Here is a 14,665-nt window from a genome sequence, read left to right as displayed (position 1 = left end):
TCGTGAATGGCGTCAGTGAATACTGTTCGTTTCGTATCGTGACGCTTCGAGTAACCTCGTCACCGTTCTCGACGAACGATTTGAACGCCGTTTCTGCGTCGACGGAAGCCGACGACGATCCCGTACAAGACGAGACGCGAGGACCGACGAAGTCGAACGTTTCTACCCGGAAAACGCGGTCAGCGTTTTTTTTACGAACTCGAAAGTCGCCCTCGGATCGCAACACCTGCCGGTGACCCGTCCTCTCTCACACACACGCACCCACGCACAGAGGAGCGAACAACACGGCGGCGCTTCCCGCATCGCGAGAATGCCCTTTGTTCGATCGTGACCGGACTCGAACAAACGTATTTACGAATTTAAAGAAACGGGAGGAAGCGCACGGTTGTGTTTCGGTTATGGCACGCCAGCTATTGATTTTTCCGGCGCTGCCACGACAATGATAGCCGGTTACCATTGTCGAGCGACAGGCATCAGTGAGGCAGCGTGTAGAGTGCAGCTTCGGAGAAGCGGGAGTTCATTGAACGACGGCTGCGAGAAACACAGTACAAGTATTGTATAACAGGAGGGAACGGCTGGCCGGCGATCAAGAACGCGGGCGACGCCGCGTCGAAACGTTGTACGTACAACGCGTCCGAAGACGATCGACGCGGCCGCGGAATAATCGACCGCGAAATCGAGAAGAAAACGATTCGACGGAGCGTCGAGTCTCGAGATGCGCGATCTCGCTCGAGGAAGACGGTCGAAGGAGTCCGAGATGGTGAGACGCAGGAGTCGGGAAGGATTTCGATGATCGCGAGGAAGCGCGGCGACGCTCGTCTTGAAGCCGGAGCTTCCGGTCGCGAGACCGATTAGAGATAGACAAAATATAAACAGAAGAGGAGAATGATTCGACGGACCGAATATTGGATGTCGGGCGTGTGGCAGGGATGAATGGGCAACATCCGGCTATCTGAATCACCGGGATATTCTTGAGAAACGCGTAAGACGGCGCGCGTAAACGCCAAAAGCTTTTTCGTCCGGCCGCGAGCCATTGTCTGGCCAATGAGAGGTCGATAAAGGGTGAACTAATTGCTCAACACGGTCAAGATCGCGTGAGCACGGTGTTTGCGCGTCACGCGGCCGGCTGCTAGATAAGAGAAGGATTGTTTCGTCAGCGGCGAACGTATTAATCGCTTACCCGAGTCTCTCTTCCATGTGCCTGAGAAGCGGCGAGGATCGTCGCCGATCGTTCCGCAGCGTCTGGATGGAAAAACACGCGAGCCTGTACACTTGCGCAAACATGAGGCGGTGCAGCGACGATATTTTAGTGCACGGTAAATTCGTGCCCGATCAAACGTCGCACGCCGACGGTTACACCTTCGACTTCGGCTTCTTGTCGTTTTTATTTATATTGTTGCGCCGTTTCGTTTTGTTCCGCCGCGCACGGGAAAACTTGAATTTTCGTACCGCGTGAAACTACAGGATGATTCATTGCCGAGATGCGTCAGCGCGGCGTGAAAATGTTTCTTTTAATGTTAACCACCGTGACGGATATCCGTGACCCATAAACGTCCCTGCGATTAGACAATGCTGAAACCGCTCGCGCCTCTTTTCCTTCGTGGCTTTGGCGAATCGAGTGATCGTGATCGCTCTCGGCCGAGAATTACCCTTTCCCCGAGATCGCTGGCATTAATACGCATAGAAAGATCGTTGAGTTACGTTTTTGTTATTGTCAATGCTCGAAAGACGGACCATCTTCACCGTAAATATAACCGGATATCCTTTCAGAATCATTTATAATTTGAGCTGGCAATATTTTTTAATACAACGTATTTTCTTATCGTAGATCTTCTAGACATGTTAGATCGCGGTAGATCTTCTAGAAACGACGAATTTCAATCACTGGTCACAAGTTGAACGATCAAGTAACGATATTCGTGATCTGGTCCCAAACAGCCTCGCCCTCCGAGTGTTAAAACTCCCTATTAACAGACTTCCGGCAGGCCGAGCGTAAACAATTCCGACTGGTCATTCCCCGAATGTTCCGAGCCGACGGTGCTAGCATAAAGAATAGCTCTATCACGGGCTAACTAACTAACTAATTTCTATTCTCGGAATGAGCGTCCTCGAATATGTACCGATCGACGCGATAGAGACAAAACGTAAACCGAAATTCTTTCACGCGCCGTTTAAGGTAAAAAGTTTCTCGGTAATCGCGCCCGTGAAAAATGGTACTTCCGTTCGAGAGAGCTTAAGCTTAAGCGGCGGCGGCGGTGGCGGCGGTTGCGACGGGACGCGAAGCGACGGCTGCGTGCGAGAACGCGTGTGCAAATATACGCGGCGGCGTCCGCGATAGGTACACACGCGTCCCGGCTAAATGACTCGAAACGGACATATGCATTCGTCGCCCGAAACGGAATAACCTTCCCGGGCTGGTCTCAATGGGCAAACGTAAAACTTGATTCCGAATGCGTTTTACTATCATTAGTTGCACGTGCTTCGCTTTCATTCACCTTGAATCCCTCCCGCCGAATTCTCGGTGCTGCTGGTAAACTGGCGCGGCGATTGGCCGCCGGTTGCGTGCCGCTCGCCGCTGGTTGGCCGTTATTTCCTCCCGTACCTAACCGGAGTGCAAGGCCGAGCCGTACCGAAGCCCAGGTCAGGGTACACGAACGTCGTCTTCGGCAGTTCGAACGTGAGGCTTGCGCAGTCGAGACCGGCTGGTTCTCTGCCCGACGGTGTGGTCTCGCAACATGGCTGTTTACACGTCCACGCAGCCGCTACTTTCAAACCGTGAGATCCGCTTCGCTAACGACAACACGGTCCTCCTCGTGGTCCTCGCGTACGTGCTACTCGCTAAAGGTATCATCGGCTCGTTCACTAAGGGCCTTCTCTATCGCGAACTCTTCGACCACCTCTATCGTCTACGCACGGGCACAGTCGCACGCGCCGTCGGAAAACAGGATGCGGTTCACGTGTGTGTGCGCCTGTCCGTGTGCCCGTTGTTTTCGTGTTTGTGTGCGTAAAACGGGAGCCGCGTGTGTATTGGGATACGTCGTACGAAGGCTCGTGGTGTTGGTCACTGGAACGACGCCGTGTGTTCCTCGTTCACTTGTCGTATGCACCTCGTATCCGTGCGTGTAACGTCTGTTCGTCGTGTCGCCCTTATCGCCGCGCCGCGTCGTTTCGTCGGAATTTTCAATTTTTGCTCCGTCGGGGAAATTAATGCGCGATGTTTGTTTCCTGTGCGACCGCACGTAACCCGTTCCCTCCGGCCCGCGAGGATCCGCTTCCGACGGATCCGCTTCCGACGGCTGGAACTGGTCACCCTTGCCTCGCCGACTATCGTTTCATCGATACTTAATTAATTGTGCTGACGAGTGTAGTTCGCCCATCGTCGACGAGACGATGTCTCTGCGTCGCCAAATTTCTATTACGTACGATGATTATTGGTTCTTTTCTTAGTTATGTTAAAATGTAGAAATGTTGTTTAGAGCACTGAGCGACTGCCCGCCACGTGTCACAGTGATATTATTCATAGTATGCTCGCCCGACAGATACAGTCGACAGCAGATAATGCTTTGTGCGCTCGTGCTTCTTAAAATATAAAAACACGCATGTGGGACAAAACAATTATAGTCCGAGGCTCGAACCAGCGTTCTTGTTTCGCTTGCCGCGCGAAGCGTTGTTCAATTTTTGGCGATCGTCGGGCGACGGCTGGAATTTTTTTGAAGATCGCGTGACATATTCAAAGATCAAGGTCATTGGAGATGGGTCCGAGAACGTTGTTTTGACCGTATTAGTACAGTAAGATTGTTTACCAACTTGTAACGGTAACTGTGTATTCTTTACATGCGTGCACATGTTGTCCGTGGTTGGAGAAAAAGATTATTGTGCACCCGCTAGAAGTCATTGTTGTAAAGTGAATATTGTCGAAGAAATGATTGTCGGTAATCTAAACGCGTGGGCGAGTAAATATATTGTCTGCGAAATTCGGTGTCGATGGAATTGTGTCGGTGAAGTGATTGCCGATGAAGGGTGACCCGGTTGGAAACGCGACCGTCGGCATTGTTTGCTGGGATGTTTGTATGTTTTTTCAAAGGGGACAGAGGAATTATGTATGTTTCTCTGTGTCGCGGTAAAAGACCGTGTAACGGTGTTGAAACTCGTTTAATTGGTCCCTCTCCCGCACGTGTAACGTTCCTCGAACGGTCTTTTTATGTTCTGTTACATTTGAAACATTGTTTCTGCGATCTTTTGGGGGGTGGATGGTGTTCGAATGCGATGATTGTATGTTTGTAAGTGAATAACGTGTGCGCCGAGTCGTGTATTCGGGATTTTATGTTTCATTATTCGTTGTTATTGCATTGTTTTTGTAGCATCAGGTGGAATTGTGATGTGCTAACGATAAGCTTTTGGAGTTGTAATGTGCTGAAATCTCATATATAATCTGTATTTTATTTCTGTTGCAGGAGGTACCAGCACTCCACTGACTAATCACTATGTAAATGATGTAAATTATTATGACATTACAAGCAATGTTGACAATTCAGATCCTTTGGAAAAATTTTACTTAATTACTGAACAAAGGTGGCACACGGATACAGTGCTACCTATCCCTTTACTGCCATCTACCGAGGGAATGTCTGTTCGATCTCCTCACAGGTACATAAGAAATTTATATGTAATATAAAATTGCGTTTAGTTGAATGTCAGATTAAATATCTGTTTTTTTTTTATATATAGGATTCCACAGTCCATAACAGGACTGGACGATGCTGGAATGGATTTGCAAGCAGCTCAACTTAGCACTCGAGCAGGACAGGAGGTTCGCTCCACCACAACTTTATCATGGCTAGACTGGCAGCTATCACTCTTTGTAGCACTCTGCGCCATCGCTGGCGCTATTCTCTTCACATTCTTGGTGAGATTTTATTCTAGAGAAATTTTGTATCTGCAGCTGTATACGACAAACTTGACTAAACATTTTTGTTATTCAGATTTTGTTATGGCTACGAAAACAAATGTCGCGTGAAAAGGATACAGAGGATGGTGATAGGAGAGGCTTGGTTGAGGAAGGTACCGTGGGTCACCCTGAGAAGCCTGCTAAATCTACAAAGGTATCGGTCGAAGGTCAATGGGTTCATCAACCTACAGTAAAGCCATCTGTGTCTGTTCAATCTGTCCGACCAGTTACTCAAACCAGTGGTTTGCCAGAGGTATATGTCTAAAATAAAATGAGAAAGAGAAAATGTTGAAACAATGATATCAGTATTCATAAACTCTGTCTTAAATAGGTAATGTCAGTGGCAACACCAGAACGTAGACCGGAACCTATACGTATAAAAGCTAAAGGACTACTCGAACGGCGCGGTTCAAGTGCAAGCTTGACTATAGAATTGGCACCTCCTCCTGAAAATCAACCGTACGTAGTAACACCTACCCGGGAATGTACCGCGGAAGAATTTTTGCTGAGCGCCGGGAATGTCTTGTCTAAAACACAGCTGAAAAAGGCTGTCAGCGACCCGGCATTGTTGCACAAAGAATTCTGGGAAGTTCCGTTAAATTTGCCGAAAGAACTAGATATCTGCGGATACTGGGTGAAAAATAGATATTGTTCTATATTACCGAATCCACAATCCAGAGTGGTTCTACCAAGTACTTCCTCCGATGATCCTCTTTCTAGCTACATCAATGCCAACTACATTCGGGTACGTTTAAAATGGCATGGCTAATCGTGGTAAATCGAATTCTCGTATTATAGAGCAAAATTTCACTTACGATATGCCGATCTTAACAGGGATATGACGCAGAGGATTCGCGTTATATCGCAACACAGGGACCATTGCCTCATACAGTAGCCGACTTCTGGAAAATGATTTGGGCAGAGAAAGCTCCCGCAGTCGTTATGATGACGAAACTACACGAAGCCGCGAAGACGAAATGCGAGGCATATTTTCCACTGGACGTAAATAGTCGCATAACAGCCGGACCTTACACTATCATCGTTACCTCTATCGATGCAAGGGACGGCTACACAATCAGAGACTTGGAGCTTAGATTCGAAGGTGAAAGGAGACACGTGCAGCATTATTGGTGTGTGAAACTGAATTTCCTATAACCGTTCATTTGTCCGAAATTTCGGAATCAATGTCTCATTGATTGGTAGTAGGTAGAAGAAGTAAACACGACCGATTGTTCGCAGGTATGATTCATGGCCGGACCATGCCGTACCTGAAAATGCAGATACCTTGGTTAGCCTAGCTGCAGAAGTGAACTCCCTACCGGGACCTATAGTCGTTCACTGCAGTGCTGGAATTGGAAGGACTGGATGTTTCATAGCTATAGCAACCGGAATGACACAACTGACGCGGGACGGAAACGTGGATGTTTTAGGCATTTTATGTCAAATGAGGTAAAACAAATAGCGTCTGAATTAAATTCGAGTTCTTTTTTTTTTGTAGTTCAAGCAACGCTGTCTAAGAAAATTTTAAATCACTCTCGTGGACGAGGACGATGTTTCTTTTTATTTTCAAAAATTATCGAGATTTAATATCTAATTAAAGATGTCCCGTTTGTAGGTACGACAGAGGGGGCATGATTCAAACGGCGGAGCAGTACGAATTCGTACACCGTGCACTTTGTCTGTACGATCAAACGCTTGACGGCGGTAAATCATCGAGTGCCGGCGATTGATGCGACTAATAATATGACATTATGGGAATTGATCAGAATTCGTTAGGAGAAAATTTTCGTGGGAGTTATACGAAGATTCACAGAATGATTGTGAGGTATTGTCTGCAACGTTGATACTTCGTCCAGGCGTGACTATCTCTGCCACGAAAGATACACTACGATGAAAAGAATCACAGTCGTTTAAGACCTAAAGGATGTCTTGACTGTCTTCAACTTGTTTAAGGAAGGGAGCCTGATGTAAAGTGTTGAAAATTACCAAATTTTTGGGGGGATTTTTCTTTTAAAAAATCTACTGAACCAATATGTTTTAAATTATAAGTATATTTTATTACGCTATTGAAGTAACTGAGACGATGTTTTCGGTTAAAAAAAGGAGCTATAAATATTATTGCTGTAGTGGCTTTTATCCAACTTGTTGTTAAAAAAAAGAAAAAAAAAGAAGAAAAGTTGTTCCGCGTGCAATGTAGCGCTTTGTATTTCGCAAACGACTTCCCATAATTTTCTCGATACGAACAACGTGTTCAGTTTTTACTACGTGAGAAATCATTGTTGTTTACGGTTCATTGCGGTAAACTGCATTGAACAAGAGCCGTGTACCACCTATCTACGTCTGCTGCTCGGTAGCAAAATGGGCCAAATCCGCCTTAATTTTTCGTATTTCATTGAACGCCACAAAAAGGTGTATCGATTTTTTCGACCTGCTACATCAAGCTCCCCTTTAACCCTTTCGCTACGACGGACGGCTATAGTCGCTCTCTATGATGCCATTTACATGTATACGACGGACGACTGTAGTCGCGCCGTGTATCTTTGCTGTGTCGACGCTCGGATGTTTATTGAAAGTTTGTTAAGGAGCTATACAATGTCCTCTTTTAAGGAATGTCCTCTCTCTTCCGAAAGCAACTTTTGTAGGAGTTAGACGTTAAACCGATCGCTGACGACTGTCAGGTGTTCGACGCGGCGATTCGTTCAGTTGGAGCGAGAGGGGTAGCGAGAGGGTTAAGGATGAGTTTCGTCTCACTTAATAAGCTGCCATTTCTATACTGCCATGACAAACCGTTGACAATTAATATCAGTCATTTGGCGGCTCTAGAAATGATGTGGGAACGGTGAAAAGAAACGGGAAGTTCTTCCTGGGCCTTGTCTTAGGGCCCGGGGTAGTTTTGGGAAATGTGTCGACGAATTGGCCGTTTGCTGGCGAGCGTGGGAGATAGAGCCGCCACAGTCACAAAGCTCAAGGGAGATGATTAAAAAATGAAATACGCTACTATTCTTAAACGGAATTAAAACTGTTCGACATATAAAACAAAAAAAAAAGAATTATATACTATAATTTAACTTGCAAAAACGTGAGATCAGGGTTTAGTCTGGACCATTGGGTTCAGGTTTTTATGCATTCTCTGTGTATCAGAAGTTAGATTCGATAGTTGTTAACACTTGCAACTATAATAGTATTCTGAGGAAACTTGTACTTTCTGTAATTCGGTGAACTTTTCCTTGGCTTCTTGGTGCAGCGATGTATCGCAAAGTTAACACAGCCATGCGAACGCTAATGCTGACGGCGAAATAAGTAAATTTGATTCGAATCGAAGAAATCCACGAACACAGAAACGGCATATTATTATATTAAAAGCTCTATAAAATTGGGACCCAGATCAATTTAAATATTTGTATCCTATTTGTAGTTCCTAGTTAATTTTACAGTATGCACAATAATTTCCATGACCTTTAATTAATTTATCAACAAAGACTGAACGCAGGTAGTACAATACGTTTATTATATAAGTTATAAATCTAACTAGACATATAATGTGCTTCTGTAACGCAAGATAAAATTCATGACGTATTGATGCAGTTCGAAAACCAAGTAGTTTCGTTTGAAGGAAAGGAAGAAAAAAAAGGACTTGTTGAAAATGCGTTCAAAACGACCCGAATCTCGTCGATAACGTAAAACTTTCATCGATGCGTGATATATCGAATCAAGAATAACGTCTCACTTAAATAACCTACTCTTCAAGTATTATGTACAAATTGAATTATTTATTCTATTCACTACTTCGAGTTAATGTATAAAAAAAAGAAGAAAAAAAACGAATCTGGTGAAATGTCATGAATTTGCATTTGAAAGAAATTGCTGCTTTCATTAAGGGATTAGCAATTGGTTCATTCTGTTGGAAGATTAGACCGTAGTTGACAATAAGTGTTATTTAAGCCTTTACGAGTGTTGTAAACGAGAATTATACTTTGTTAGCGTGAAAGGCGATAGCCGAACGGTTACATTTTCTCTGCAAAAAGAAAAAAAAGTTTCTTGTTTATGCAAGTGGATTCTATCAAGCTATAGACTTCAAGCATTGTAACAATACCAAAGTTGTTATTAGTATTTACTAACTATGGTGTAACGTGAACAGAGATGCATCGCAGACTCTGCAGGATCTACGACGACTAGATATTATTATTTTGGACATCGATTCGTTCCATGCAATTGACTTCTCAACAAATTCCAGTGTAATCCAGTGTAATTCTATTAAACTAAGCGTTTCGATAAACAAGCTACCGCGAATGGTCTCAGCATTTGTATTAAAAGTGGATGTGCCGTAGTCAAGTTGCTCGTTATTTCGAACATAATCAGTCCTATTCACTGGAACTATCAAGTTGTAACAACAATTTTCTTTTTTTTTTCCATTCAAATTGTGGACATGGGATGCCTCGAAGTTTTACCTTGAATGCAGTGTGAACGTGTGAATTTTGAGCGGAAGATTGTGATATGTATACAAATATATATTATATATACTTGTACATATATTGTACAGAGAGTAAAATATATTTAAGAGAGTATGTATTTGTGTAAGCAAATCAAGAGTAAATTATTTATGAATATGTAAAGCCTTAAGCTACTTTAATGTAAACGTATTAATAACGTAACAACAACAACAACAACAATAATAATAATAATAATAATAATAATAATAATTTAGAAGCCCTTTGGTGTTCAATTGTACTTATGTGACGTAATAAATGTTTATAGTACCCATGCAATATTTTTCTCGCTCTTCCGACTTAACAACATTATTCGCGTTGGTTATGATCGCGTCGAAACTCCAAAACGTTTCAGAAAACGATCATCTATCAAACAAATACTTTCTGCTGCGACCGATCTTGAACGTTCGCTCGTTCGAATTCGGAAATCTCGCGAATCGTAGTAATTATTCTTCGACTCACCCGTTCGCCCACTTCGACTTGCCGCCACGATTTGACTCAGTGCCGCCATCTTGAGTCCGCTCGTCCTCCTTCAAAATACCGTCGACGACTTTACGTGAAAGTTCCCGGAACTTGTCGAACGATTCGTCGGATCCGTTGACGGACGAACACACGCGGACAACAATAACGAGATCGATCCACGCGAATAATACAAAATTCGACGACATTTTCTCGCGTACACGTCGAATAACTCGCGAGCGACGCGCGTCGCGCGCGGCTTTCAAACTCGGCACGGCGGAGACTGGATCGCGCGTCACGTGACCCGACTCGTTCTCCGAGCGACATGTACGGGGCGCGTTTGCATGTATTACGTCCCGTGCGCGTGTGGTGTCGGCACGGAACTCAAGTTTAGTCCGCGCCTCGGGATTCTACACGGCTCCTGGTGTGGCGAGCCAGCGGCAGACAATACACGGAGAGATCGTTCGCGCGGAAAAAAGGGTAAAACACCGCGTAAAAGTCGTCGAGTTCCCCCCGCGGAGTGTGGATGTTTCTTTCGTTCACGTTTATACGTTCGCGCTATCTACCGCGATGGTTGTTCGGTAATCGTCGCGCTGTTCGCCGTGCCGATTCTCGCGGAGGACCCGTCCGTAGATCGAGAGTGTCGCTACGCTCGAAGGTATGGGAACATAGTGGCCACACGGAAGTAGAGCCGTGATCGCGTTACTCGTTCGTCGTGAATTTTCGTGGGAGCGACAGAAAAGCGAAGACAGAGGTACATAAATACGTACGTCGGCTGTAACTAAAGGTAGAAAGAAAGAAAAGGGAACTACAACAGTAATCGGATGAGAGCCGCGTGAAATGTTGTGTACTATGTGGGACGTCGCGTCGAGTGACATCGTAGCCTGGAGACAAAATGGGGCCCGCTGATCGGGCCCGGAAGAACTCAGGGGTCCGATTAACAACGGAGGTATGGATGTCATCGGGGACGGGGACGAGCAGACCCTCCAGGCGATTCTCGGTGAGTAGAGCCGCGATATCTGTTGCTCGGTCGAAAAGTAGAAGCGGAATCGTAACGTTACCCGACGGGACGATTGACAAGCGTGACAGCCGCAGAGTGTCGCGAGTCCGTCGCGGTTCGCCATGTACCTTCACGGCGCCGTAAACGCGTCCGTACGATCGTGTTGGTTCGGTTGCTCCCGTGCATTGACCTTAAACGCACCGGACACGGCTCATCGTGCGTTTTCGTGCTGCGGTCTTCTTCGCCGATGACACCAGACGGGACGAAACCGGCGTGTTATCCTGCTCCACTTTGACCTTCCCGTTTCGCAACGGTGCCTGTGCTCGTACACCGACGGAATATTCTCGACCGGTGATCGCCGCGTTCGTATATAGAAGCGATGATATATCAGCATAGCATAGTGGTCGAGAACACTGCTAACGGAACCCGGCAAAAAACCACCGGGTTCTCTGCGTTTTCGATTCTGCTCGATCCTCGATCGTTACGTGTCGCCGCCGCGACGCGCCGCGCCGCGCCGCGTTCTATGCATCGGCTCGGCGCACTCGTGACGCAGTGAATCAACGGATCAAGTAGTAATATCCTGGGAATGAGACGCGGCGTAAATTGTAGTACTCGAAATAATTAGCGGGACGTTTGTACAGGCGAATCGCGGGGCGGCGGGTGGGGGGCGGGGGGGAGTAAATCAAACATCAAGGATAAACTGTCACTTGAGCGCAGCAGTGCATACTCGGAACGGAACCTGCACGTAAATAATTTCATTGATGTATCGCCGTGTTCCACACGACCTGACTCCGTCTCGAATTTTATTTTCTACACCGTTTGCTAATTAGAAACAACTTCTACCTCTACGCTTTTCTGGTCGGACATTTCGGTCTGTAGATATTTATTGTACTGTCTCCTCTGTAGATATTTATGTCTACAATTACTTTGGAGCCCTAAGCAATATGGTTGTTCGGGTAGCGAAGGGGGGTGAATCTGCCGCAAATCATTTTATCGCATTTGCCGCCATTTTCTGGTCGGACATTTCAGTCTGTAGATATTTATTGTATCGTCTCTTCTGTAGATATTTATGTCTACACAATTACTTTGGAGCCCTAAGCAATATGGTTGTTCGGGTAGCGAAGGGGGGTGAATCTGCCGCAAATCATTTTATCGCATTTGCCGTGTATCGGATGCAAGAGACATTTTTTATTAATTATCGAATTGTATCGTTAGTCCATCTGTTTAGGATTGTTCAGTCGAATAACGCAAAATGTTCCGATATTTTCTTGACAGCCCGAAAATGGTACTATGGTTTCGAATACGTCTTGGACGCGGCGGACGAGGCCCATTTTACCCGGCGAATTTCATTCAGAGATTTTTCTTGAATCGTGGCGAACGACTGCAGCGTTCTTAGCTCGCTCTGATTGATCTCCAAAGGAGAGTGCTTACGTGGATACATTTACCCTACTTTTGCCTTGACTGTGCTCCTCCCCTCCACGCTCGCGGAAAAACCGCCTTCGCATACCTGTTACACCTTTGGTTCAATGCATCGTGCTGCATCATTTCGTACCATTATTCGGTTGCAGCTATGCAGATCGCTGCTCTACCTTATACTTATACGGAGAACGTCGGGATAATGATCGGGTTTGTGGGAACGTTACGCTGATCTTCGGACTGAGATAAAATTAAGAGGACTATCGCGATATATATCGTCTTGTTAGCCATTGTTAATTCAGAGTTAGGATTGTTTAATCCTGGGAGAAGAGTGGACATTCAAAAATGCAGCGATGCAGAGTGGACGTTCGCGTGGTAAATTGATTCGAGTATCCGGAAAACAAAAATCTGTTTACCCTCGTTCGTTCACCGCGACGTCGTTTTCTCTGTAGCCTTCGATTTTTCTTCATTTTGTACCGAAAAGATGCAGGAAAGATTGTTCAATTTAATCGGAGACCACCGAACACTCTGTCAAAAATAAAGAATAGTAAAACCGCAACATTTGCAAGCGGAAAATTCGAACGCAATTTTTGGAGCACACGATCAGCTGTTTGCGAGCGATGATGCGCAAATGCTGACACTGGCCGGGCTGTATAGATTAACTAATTTCGTGCAAACGACGGAACTTCTTTTCGATAAATTTTCGTGCAATTTATGTCGAATTATCGAACTCAATTAATAATTATCCGCGATCCAGTTTCGCAGAGTTGCAACGATGCACGGAATTCGCGCAAATATTGACTCGCAAACGGTGCACACGTGTGCAAACTGGAGGAAAAATCGTTTCCATGTTAACATTAAACGTTCCGAGCGTTAAAAGCGACTGATTTCTCTCAACTTGTAAAAAACTTACCGAGAATTCTATTTATCTAGACCACGTGCAATCTTGACTGTCACCAATGCTCTAATAAATAAACCATAATTATTCGATAATCCTGAGACAGAAAATTGAAAACCGGCGATTCGTCACGGCGATGATGCGTTTAGCGTCAACGACGCTCCGAACATTCGGCGCTCCGATCCGCATTTGCATCTTTTTCCGAATACATCGCGGCCGAAGCTGGCCTTCCGCGCCGAGTGCATTCACCTGCAACGAGTGCACCGAGGCATTCTTCATCTGGGTCGGAGGTTGCAGTGCAGTGCCGGGTTCTCTCTGTTTCACTTGATCCTCCGGCGTGTTTATCCGATTACTGCGAGTCGTTTCATCGCTGACAAATACGATTAAACGCGTCGGTACGCGCTTAATAGTTTCTATGTTTCGCTGTGATCTTTATTACGAGACTCGCTGGTAATTGGAGAACCTAGATTTTTACAGCATGATTCACGATTAGCGCAGATGTTTTATGCGCTTCTGTCTCGCGCGAACGCTGGGAAACCAGAGAAAAAAAAGATCGGCCTCTGTTCAACGATCTTCGCGAACTTACGGCGAAGAGGCACACTTTGTTCCGTAAATCTATCCCCCTCCCCCCACCCCAGTCCAATTAGATCGTATCGTTATCTGAATTTTAGCGAACCTTATTAAATTCCGTTCATTATGAATGCACGTGGGGAGATCGTCCGACATGTTAACGCCGTTCCGTGCGAACGTGTTTTTTCATCGACGTGTTTTTTCGGTCGAATTTTCTACTTTCGTTTCGACGGACGTCCATCCAACGAAGATGTTATACATTTTTATAGGAGTTTTATGGATCACTTAAAAAACCCGCATCATCGTAAAAATAAAATGGTACTTGTTAAGCTCCATTCGTTTCTTTGATTTTTACGGCGACGAATAAATGAATTTATGTGCAGAGATGGAAGGCACGGATCAGAATTTATATCCTTTATTCGATTCGACGAAAGTTAACGAGTTATTGATTTAACAATATTCACGGCCGTGAAATGCAACGGCCGGCGAATTCAAGCATCACGGCGAACGATTCGGAAATATGCTGCATAAATTGCGGTCGCAATTAAAGACAATTAAGTACGTACGACTACTTCAAAATCTTTACGGTTTTGGATTTCACCCGTTCGTACTTGCCGTAAACGCAACGAGGCCCGCGTCATACGATTAAAAAACATTCGAATCGAAACGATAATCGTTATGCAACGACGTTGTCTTTTTCTTTCGTCGCGTCGTTTAATAACGGTCACGGTCTCCGATAGGGAGATCGAAAAAATTGCAGAAACGATGGACATTTGTGAACCCGAAAACCGTAAAAACGCCCACGAAAGCCGCGAACGAGGATAACAAACCTCTGTTTAGTATTTACTTCTGAGAACGGCCTATGAAAGTCTAAATTTACATAAGAA

The 14,665-nt window shown here is 45.3% G+C and overlaps 2 protein-coding genes across 5 annotated transcripts in view; both read left to right on the top strand.

The window, feature by feature from the left end:
* The first annotated feature begins 2,655 nt into the window (after window positions 1–2,655).
* On the top strand, window positions 2,656–9,714 carry LOC117219757 (tyrosine-protein phosphatase non-receptor type 5). 4 transcript variants are annotated; one of them, XM_033469152.2, is made up of 8 exons: window positions 2,656–2,844; window positions 4,455–4,647; window positions 4,729–4,906; window positions 4,983–5,201; window positions 5,280–5,693; window positions 5,783–6,078; window positions 6,188–6,397; window positions 6,564–9,714. In XM_033469152.2, exons 1-8 carry the CDS (start codon window positions 2,736–2,738, stop codon window positions 6,676–6,678), a joined length of 1,734 nt encoding a protein of 577 aa, XP_033325043.1. In that variant the 5' UTR covers window positions 2,656–2,735; the 3' UTR covers window positions 6,679–9,714. The 4 variants fall into 4 exon arrangements, with proteins under 4 accessions (XP_033325043.1, XP_033325044.2, XP_076378445.1 ...); XM_033469153.2 differs by lacking the exon at window positions 2,656–2,844 and adding an exon at window positions 3,830–3,932; XM_076522330.1 differs by lacking the exon at window positions 2,656–2,844 and adding an exon at window positions 4,175–4,272.
* A 460-nt stretch (window positions 9,715–10,174) lies between these two features.
* Window positions 10,175–14,665, top strand: part of LOC117219770 (myelin regulatory factor homolog 1) — a 97,280-nt gene continuing 92,789 nt past the window's right edge. Inside the window, exon 1 of the mRNA XM_033469192.2 lies at window positions 10,175–10,894. Coding sequence (XP_033325083.1) covers window positions 10,846–10,894 — 49 coding nt within the window. The 5' untranslated portion in view covers window positions 10,175–10,845. The remainder of the gene's footprint in view (window positions 10,895–14,665) is intronic.

The sequence above is a fragment of the Megalopta genalis genome, chromosome 5 (assembly GCF_051020955.1).
Source record: "Megalopta genalis isolate 19385.01 chromosome 5, iyMegGena1_principal, whole genome shotgun sequence".
Classification (NCBI taxonomy): Eukaryota; Metazoa; Arthropoda; class Insecta; order Hymenoptera; family Halictidae; genus Megalopta; species Megalopta genalis.
The sequence above is the reverse complement of the archived record's forward strand: the minus strand, read 5'-3'. Positions and strand labels throughout refer to the sequence as shown.